A 9,696-nucleotide genomic window follows, 5' to 3' on the forward strand; every position below is an offset into this window, starting at 1 on the left:
GTATCTATGAGTGTTTTCTGATACTAATCTGTGCTTTTATTTTTCAGGTTCCTCGTAGAGGCGCCGCCATCATGGCGTCGGACGAACAATTTTCATTATGTTGGAACAATTTCCACGCAAACATGTCAGCAGGCTTTCATGGCCTGCTGTCGCGTGGAGATCTAGTAGATGTAACGTTGGCTGCCGAAGGCAGGTTATTACAAGCACACAAGCTCGTTTTATCAGTATGTTCTCCCTATTTTCAAGAAATGTTCAAAATGAACCCAACTCAACATCCCATAGGTATGTATTTTCAACAGTGTGATATTTGTTTACTGTGTTGATATTCCTATGATATGACTAATGTGCATTTTATTTGTTTCAGTATTTTTAAAAGATGTTAGTCATTCTGCATTAAGAGACTTATTACAATTTATGTATCAAGGTGAAGTTAATGTTAAGCAAGAAGAATTAGCGTCGTTTATTAGTACCGCGGAACAACTTCAAGTGAAAGGTTTAACCGGAAATCAAAATGAAGAGAATAGTTCCACGCCATCCAAACCAAAGCCGACGTCGAGGCCAGGCCCGAGGTCGTCACAACAAAGGCAATCTGTTATGACTAAGTTAGAGACTGATTTAGATTCTAAGCCCTCATCAACTCCAGTAGCAATTAAGCGACCAAATAGGCCATCAATAGCATCAAATAATTCGTCATCTTCACAAAGTGGACCTGCGAAACGGAAATGTGTAGACCCATTAGAAGCCGGACCCTCTGGATCAGCTAAAGAAGAATTTGTAACGATACCGGACGAAGATGAAAACAACGCAGTGGCACCAAAAATGGAACCCGAATTTGTCAATGAAAGCATGTGGGATGACGACGAAGAGGGTGCAAATAACGATGACACTACTTTCGGCGAAGATGACTCTAATATGGAAATGACTGGTACGTATCTCATGCCGCAGTCGCAAAATCATCCACTTTCACCGAGGCATGGGTGAAACTAATTATTTTTTTATTTTCAGGCTTTGATGGTTCTGCAACTGGTGATGGCAATTTAACGGGGAGCGGCGAAGGAGGCGCTGTAGGTGATGCACAAGGTAGGTTTACTTATCTTTTATCAAGGACTATTTTATCAAATTGTTGATAAAATGGTTCTCGTGTAATTTACATGATCAGATTCTGAGATGATTGTTTATTTAATTTTAATTTAGCCTGATCATGTAAGTTATTAGATGTAGAATGAAATTTGTAAGTTAGCTTTTGTAGTTGTAGAATTAGATATTGATTTAGTAACCGTTGTAAGAGCTGTATAGCTCCAACCCAGGTAAAATCGTGTAAAGGTAATAAGGTAATAAAAGGTAATAAAGGTAAAGGTAATAAAGGTATCAAGGTTAAGGTAATGGTGGTATGGTACTTGAGGTAAGGTTTAAGAGGTAAGGTTTTTTTATGGTAAGGTAAAGGTAAATGATGCGGTATGGTAATTCAAAAGGTATTGGTAATTTGGTAAATTGTTTCATGATTTCATTGTAATAAAGGTACTGCAGGTAGTTTCCGTGTTGGAAAGCTACGGCAGTGCTGAAAAGGTATCTTGGTATTATGGTTTTCAGTACATGGTATGGTTCTACAGACGAATTTGCAGAAAGGTTATGACCAAACGTATGACTGAAACGGGTTTGTATATTTCAGGGTACACCAAGTTACAGGAAAGTTAATAAGTGTACAATGGTAGATTACTTTGTTCAGTCTAGGTACCTGTGAAAGTGCCTAATCTGTTCAAAATAGTTTGCCATTTTATACTGGGTGTGTTATCGGTAGTAGTAGGTAAATGCGTCGTGAATTTAGTCAAATGGCGCAAGTATGTACACTGCGGGAAATTGATCGAGACGTATAGTGTACACACGCATTTCACTTCGATTAGTTTCGCCGTGCGTCGCCCATACTTCGGTGAGCGGGCTCGCGCTTCGTCTCGGCCAATGAGGGTTTTCGCGATTTAAAAATCCGCCAGATGGCGGGACGTGGATGTAGGGTCTGACTGCTGCGTGATTGGTGGATTTTGACATATCCGTCAATGTCATGTCAAAAATAACCAATCATGCAGCATTTGGATCTCGCTTCTACGTATTGCCATCTGGCGGATTTTTCAATCGCGAAAACCCTCATTTCCCGCATAGGTAGTGTATGTACTTGCACCATAAAGGTTGGTGCGCACCGGATTGTGCTGACCGAAGTTTCTGTATCTCTGTTTAGTAGTATTGGTATAACTTGGTTACCTATGGTGTAACTGGTAGATTGGTTCATATGGGAAAGGAGACTGCAATCATTTCGATGCAGGCACGGTCCGGTCCGGTTACTCCTCCCACTACTACATAAGAGGAGAGACAATGGTCCCCATCTCACACTAAGTTGTGCCATCTTAGTCCTGTTTCTATGAAATTTAAAACGCCTTGAAAGGTGTCTACTTCTAAAACATCAACTCTTCGACCAGTATCATAGAAAAAACCGGGTATACCTATATTCCACCATTTCCATGGAGCGCGTCCCGTGCGCTGAAACCCTAAGATCATCTCGTGATTCGCCGCGCGCGCGCAAAGGTGCTCACTCACTTGAAGCGTTTGCCTGGCGTTCGCGTTGCAGAGTCGAACATCATTACGAGCATTAGACAAAAATTTTGTTAATAAGTTTGTTAATTTATGAAGTTGATCATCGTGTTTATAGCCTANCCCGCAGTCGCAAAATCATCCACTTTCACTGAGGCATGGGTGAAACTAATTATTTTTTTTATTTTCAGGCTTTGATGGTTCTGCAACTGGTGATGGCAATTTAACGGGGAGCGGCGAAGGAGGCGCTGTAGGTGATGCACAAGGTAGGTTTACTTATCTTTTATCAAGGACTATTTTATCAAATTGTTGATAAAATGGTTCTCTCGTGTAATTTACATGATCAGATTCTAAGATGATTGTTTATTTAATTTTAATTTAGCCTGATCATGTAAGTTATTAGATGTAGAATGAAATTTGTAAGTTAGCTTTTGTAGTTGTAGAATTAGATATTGATTTAGTAACCGTTGTAAGAGCTGTATAGCTCCAACCCAGGTAAAATCGTGTAAAGGTAATAAAGGTATGAAGGTAATAAAAGGTAAAGGTAATGGTAATAAAGGTATCAAGGTTAAGGTAATGGTGGTATGGTACTTGAGGTAAGGTTTTTTATGGTAAGGTAAAGGTAAATGATGCGGTATGGTAATTCAAAAGGTATTGGTAATTTGGTGAATTGTTTCATGATTTCATTGTAATAAAGGTACTGCAGGTATTTTCCGTGTTGGAAAGCTACGGCAGTGCTGAAAAGGTATCTTGGTATTATGGTTTTCAGTACATGGTATGGTTCTACAGACAGATTTGCAGAAAGGTTATGACCAAACGTATGAATGAAACGGGTTTGTATATTTCAGGGTACACCAAGTTACAAGAAAGGTAATAAGTGTACAATGGTAGATTACTTTGTTCGGTCTAGGTATCTGTGAAAGTGCCTAATCTGTTCAAAATAGTTTGCCATTTTATACTGGGTGTGTTATCGGTAGTAGGTAAATGCGTCGTGAATTTAGTCAAATGGCGCAAGTATGTACACTGCGGGAAATTCATCGAGACGTATAGTGTAAACACGCACTTCACTTCGATTAGTTTCGCCGTGCGTCGCCCATACTTCGGTGAGCGGGCTCGCGCTTCGTCTCGGCCAATGAGGGTTTTCGCGATTTAAAAATCCGCCAGATGGCGGGACGTGGATGTAGGGTCTGCTGCGTGATTGGTGGATTTTGACATTATCTGTCAATGTCATGTCAAAAATGACCAATCATGCGGCATTTGGACCTCGCGTCTACGTATTGCCATCTGGCGGATTTTTCAATCGCGAAAACCCTCATTTCCCGCATAGGTAGTGTATGTACTTGCACCATAAAGGTTGGTGCGCACCGGATTGTGCTTACCGAAGTTTCTGTATCTCTGTTAAGTAGTATTGGTAACTTGGTTACCTATGGTGTAACTGGTAGATTGGTTCCTATGGAAAAGGAGATTGCAATCATTTCGATGCAGGTACGGTCCGGTCCGGTTACTCCCACTACATAAGAGGAGATACTATGGTCCCCATCTCACACTAAGTTGTGCCATCTTAGTCCTGTTTCTATGAAATTTAAAACGCCTTGAAAGGTGTCTACTTCTAAAACATCAACTCTTCGACCAGTATCATAGAAAAAACCGGGTATACCTATATTCCACCATTTCCATGGAGCGCGTCCCGTGCGCTGAAATACTAAGATCATCTCGTGATTCGCCGCGCGCGCGCAAAGGTGCTCACTCACTTGAAGCGTTTGCCTGGCGTTCGCGTTGCAGAGTCGAACATCATTACGAGCATTAGACAAAAATTTTGTTAATAAGTTTGTTAATTTATGAAGTTGATCATCGTGTTTATAGCCTAGATTTTTTCGCCACTCAAACTGGAAGGCACGGCATCATGTTTCATAAACTATGTTTCATCACTGTTTATAAACAGTGTTTATTAACAAATGTTGCCTAATGAATACAGCTTAGGCCTTTAGGCCGAATTTATTTGTCTGACGTGTTGTGTCAACGCATCAGAACTGAATCGGTTTCCATACCTTTTGGTATTTATTTTATACTTTAATGCCAAAATTTTAACATTAGGCGAACTTAATGCCATAAGGCTTTCTCATCCAATTGTGATCACTAGACAGTGGTATGGCACTAGTCTTATGTCATGATGGCTTCTGACATTTCGCATACTTGTATGAAACCGATTCCCTCATGACACAACACAACACATCAGACAATAAAAATCCGGCCTAAATTAGGATATGATGCGCAACATCTTAATACAGTATCATACACTAGTTTGGGGGGCCACGCAGTTCTCTCAAACGGAGTTTAGGTAGAAGAAGTAGCATTGTTTTCGGTAATCGCTGATAAGATTTCACAGAGAATGTAGGTAAGTAGATATAGTAGTAGGTAGGTAGTAGTATAAATTATTACAAAATGTTAAATGTTGTTATTACAAAAATCTTGAACATAAATTAAGAGCGTTTACGCCGTTTGGCGCAAAAACAGTACTTTTTCAACTCGTTACAATCATTAACCAGTTACATTACAAATAATGTTATAGGCATAAATAATTAGGCAATTTCGTCGTCTAAATAGTTAGTTGAGAAAATATTTCGATTAGTGTATAGTATTTAAGAATTCTATCAAGATTTTCAAATTTCCACTTTAGCGTCAGTTTACAAGCTGAAATTTTTATAAAAATACTGTGAAAAAGATATAACAAACATTTATATCCTATAGCATAGGTCCTTAGGCAAATAGTTAGTTGAGAAAATTCTTAGATTTAAGCATTTTATAATAAGAAATCACATATTCAAAGAACGTGAAATACTCAAAAATCAAAGTGATTTTTACACCATTATTCTTCTTTAATTCAACATATAAATAGCTTAATATAATATTGTTTTGCTATAAACATTTGAAAACTATTAAAAAACGCCGCGCGCGAATCATAAATTTCCAATGATGCCCCTTGAAATGCCGCGCTTCGCGTAAACGCTCTTAAACACGTGTTTAAAATGACATTTCCGTACTGTATGTAAATTTAAACAAATGTTCAACGCCTGTTTAACTTTTTTTAATAAGCCCCCTAATGCTTGAACTTTTACGAGCTACAGAACGTAGGCCCGCACTCCACACCAAAGTGGAAATGTGCGGAGATGTCCGAACAGATAATCTAAGAGCCAAACCAATCGCGCTGCTTCCTGTCGTGCAATAATACTTACAAACACTGCTCATTATAGCATAGTGGAGACGAGGCGTGTGACGTGTGAATAACAAAATTCTATTGGTTGGTTAAACACATCCATCCCCGCTCCGCTCGTCTTCGCTTTGGTGGAATCCGGGCTTAAATTGGATACTACTATCCCCAACGGCTTTTTGGCACTACATAAATTCTGTGGCAATCGTAAATCCAAAAATCAGTGGCATGCGGGCTGCGGCCATGCATTTCCTATTAGGTTACCTACTCACTTACTTAATAGTTATACCAATTACGTAGTCAAAAGTTGAATTTCCGGAAAGTTAGGTTTTAATTAAAATAGTTAACTATATTATGTTTTTCCAGCTTACACACAAAAAGCAACTCATAGTTACAAAGTTGTGGTTGCTGGCTGCTGCTTCTAGAGGGAATGCTTAGAATTTCTAAGATATTTTTGAGGAAGCTGTATTAATAGTAGTAGGCACTGTACCTAGATATCAAATTATTGAAGTCATCAAAGAGTTGCATTTAGGTAATTATTATTTTTTGCGAATGTTGGGAGTTTTCGAAAAGTTAGGTTTTGGTAGAGTTAGGTTTTGGGGATATTAGGTTTTCGAAAAAGTTAGGCTGAACCTAGAATGTAATTCATCAAAGATAAAATGAGACGACTACGTCATGTGCCATACTCATTCACAAAATATGTTGCCAAGGTGTCAACTGGAAAGACAATTCCTGGGAAACAGCTATAAAGGCGACTGCTGAGAATAACGTTAATTTTAGCAAAAGTTAGGTTTTCAAAGGTTAGGTTACCGGTAATTTTATTTTACCGTTTTTTCGGCGTGATTATATAAACATAATATTCACAAAATTACAGCTCTAGTGCCAATAATTTCCAAGAGAAAACTCGGACGACAGACATAATAATATCGAAACTATAAGGGTTCCTTGTCAGGACTACGGACGGAACCCTAAAAATGCACATCGTGCTATGGAGACTCGGAGAGGGCTATGCTAGGTGATTTTTTCGAATCAGAAAATATGAGGAGATTCGTATACGAACTAAAGTCGCTGACATAGCCCAACGAAAACCTAACTTTACCAAAACGTAATTTTCGAAAACCTAACTTTCCCAAAACCTAACTTACCGAAAACCTAACTTTTGAAAACCCAACTTTCAAAACCTAACTAACAAAAATTTACGATTAATTATTTTTAAACTTTCGCGTTGCATAATTACCTCCTTATCCGCATATAGCGTTAAAACCTGTTTTAAATTAATTCAATTTACGATTATTCCGAGCAGTCCCCTTTATAGCTGTTTCCCAGGAATTGTCTTTCCAGTTGACACCTTGGCAACATATTTTGTGAATGAGTATGGCACATGACGTAGTCTCATTTTATCTTTGATGAATTACATTCTAGGTTTAACCTAACTTTTTCGAAAACCTAATATCCCCAAAACCTAACTCTACCAAAACCTAACTTTTCGAAAACTCTTTCCCAACATTAGAAAAAAAAAAAAATTACCTAAATGCAACTCTTTGACGACTTCAATAATTTGATATCTAGGTACAGTACCTACTACTATTAATACAGCTTCCTCAAAAATATCTTAGAAATTCTAAGCATTCCCTATAGGCCAGTAGAATTAAACACAAAAATGGATTAAATCGGAAATAATTCCTACTAAAGATTTTAGTGCTTTAATGGCTTCATTAGTTGCCCATAAAGACTCTCCTAGGTTTTCGACTTCGACGGAGTTGTGCTTAAGTGGTGGGGGCTTTTTAGGTTTTCCGGTTATACCGCGTAAAGGACTTGCCCTATCGAAAAGTGGTCTTCCTGACGGTTGAAGGGCATTTAATCCTGCATTAAATAAGACCAAATTCATATGTTTTAGACAAACCGTTCTCGTGCAAATGTTCGGCAAAGTAGAAAATATGTGTATAATTAACTCTCCACGTCCAATGGCTTGTTACCCACATGCTTCCAAGCCTTAGCTTAACTGCGGTTGCTGCACCTCTTCCTGGCACTCACCTGAACGACTCTGTGTTACCTACTGTGGCTGCCCCTCTTCCTTGTATCCTCTTGCACGACTAGGTTGCCTAGCCGTATGCCTGGTCTAAGGTTGTAGCGTCGAACCTTGGACCAGGCATATGGCTAAGCAATGCAATCGTACAGGAGGGTACAAGGAAGAGGGACAGCCACATTACATAGCACAGAGTCGTTCAGGAGAGTGCCAGGAAAAGGTGCAGCAACCGCAGTTAAGGAACGGCTGGGACGAACAAGGATAAGCGAATCCAACTCGTGAGCCTTGAAAGGAATACGCTGGTTAAGGCGACCCTTTACAAGGCTTGGAAGCATGTGGGTAACAAGCCATTGGACGTGGAGAGTTAATTATACACATATTTTCTACTTTGCCGAACATTTTCACGAGAACGGTTTGTCTAAAACATATGAATTTGGTTTTTTCGATAGGGCAAGTCCTTTACGCGGTATAACCGGAAAACCTAAAAAGCCCCCACCACTTAAGCACAACTCCGTCGAAGTCGAAAACCTAGGAGAGTCTTTATGGGCAACTAATGAAGCCATTAAAGCACTAAAATCTTTAGTAGGAATTATTTCCGATTTAATCCATTTTTGGTATGAGCGCGCAAGCAAGCATACGAGGCGGACGTGTTGCAAAATAGTACGAAAATTATAAATTCGTGCTCATAGTAAACTAAACTTAAAGTGTGTAAACAAAAGNTGATCTGACCTATCAAGAATTTCTATGCGATCTTAGCCAATGTCCTGTTTCTATAATTATGTTGTATTTGTCATGAATCGTGTACAGTACTTATGTATGTTGAATATTTTGATGCTTAATGTGCATAATATTATTAAAATAATTTAAAAAATTGATCTTAGCGGTCACCCATTTATGAATCTTAAAATTTTTATATTAATTTTACACAATAATATAAATAAAACCAGGCGGGTGAAACAATGACAATAATAAACATAATTAAAAAAGAAGAAGATATTATTATAGTGTAAAACTAATGTCATTTTTGTAGTAATAGTACCATGTAATTGCCATATTTGTAAATTATACAATTAGTGTACAAATTGTTTATACTATTAGTGTAATTCATTGAAAATTATATTTGGAACTAAGGGACCAATAAAGACTTTCCTTCAAGTAAGTTAAACCTATCTTTTGGAATAGATTATTTTATTAACAAAATAATTAATCAAGAATAGTCAGTAATATAGACTTTATTGTGTAAATATTGTCAATGAATTTTATACCTAAAAAGTATTATTTAATAATGAAAAATACAAGATGATTTTCATACAAAATAATTGTTTTATTAAATCCAACCTAAAAATAAAATAAATTAAAAATAGTAAATAAATCACTATCACAGATTTCTGATAGAAATCTTTCACAATTTTCATTTAACGCCATTACATAAAGAAAATATTTTTTTTATAAATCTCACAATTTTGCACTTAGGCTTAATCAATAACTTTCCATTGCCAGAATTCCAACAAAAAAGTATTCACGCCAAATATCACTGACAGCTGTCAAATTATTTTGCATTTTTAAACTACCCACTTTTTCTTCAACATTTTTCCGCTACCATCGCAGCCTACTTCAGTCTACGACTTAATGTCGATCTCTCCGGACGTCGTCGCGTCACCGGAGTTACCGTTTCAATCTAGAACAGTCTAGAAGTGTCCGTCCATATCGCGGTTTTAGACCACATCTATGTATTTGGTCACCGCTAAATAGGTAGATTACGTGAACCAATAATTGTGAAGTGTTTGTTTGTGATGTGTGCCTATTAGTCACTCGTGGACATTAATGTGATTCTTTTATCGAGGGTAGATGGAGCGATACAAGAAAAGCAGGCGGACTGCAG

At 37.9% G+C, this 9,696-nt stretch overlaps 1 protein-coding gene across 1 annotated transcript; it reads left to right on the plus strand.

Moving 5' to 3' along the window:
* The first annotated feature begins 18 nt into the window (after nucleotides 1-18).
* On the plus strand, nucleotides 19-1,324 carry LOC114354772 (modifier of mdg4-like). The gene is made up of 3 exons (XM_028307332.1): nucleotides 19-282; nucleotides 365-925; nucleotides 1,006-1,324. Exons 1-3 carry the CDS (start codon nucleotides 72-74, stop codon nucleotides 1,125-1,127), a joined length of 894 nt encoding a protein of 297 aa, XP_028163133.1. The 5' UTR covers nucleotides 19-71; the 3' UTR covers nucleotides 1,128-1,324.
* Nucleotides 1,325-9,696: the final 8,372 nt, after the last annotated feature.

The sequence above is a fragment of the Ostrinia furnacalis genome, unplaced genomic scaffold, assembly GCF_004193835.3.
Source record: "Ostrinia furnacalis isolate ACB-3 unplaced genomic scaffold, ASM419383v2 OfSCF0195, whole genome shotgun sequence".
Classification (NCBI taxonomy): Eukaryota; Metazoa; Arthropoda; class Insecta; order Lepidoptera; family Crambidae; genus Ostrinia; species Ostrinia furnacalis.

What these genes read in the sequence shown, in the direction of transcription:
- LOC114354772 (XM_028307332.1), top strand. Translation starts at nt 72, where the DNA reads ATGGCGTCGGACGAACAATTTTCATTATGTTGGAACAATTTCCACGCA. An exon ending in CCCAACTCAACATCCCATAG is followed by an intron (nt 283 to 364) that starts GTATGTATTTTC and finishes TATTTGTTTCAG; the next exon opens with TATTTTTAAAAGATGTTAGT. An exon ending in CTCTAATATGGAAATGACTG is followed by an intron (nt 926 to 1,005) that starts GTACGTATCTCA and finishes TTTTATTTTCAG; the next exon opens with GCTTTGATGGTTCTGCAACT.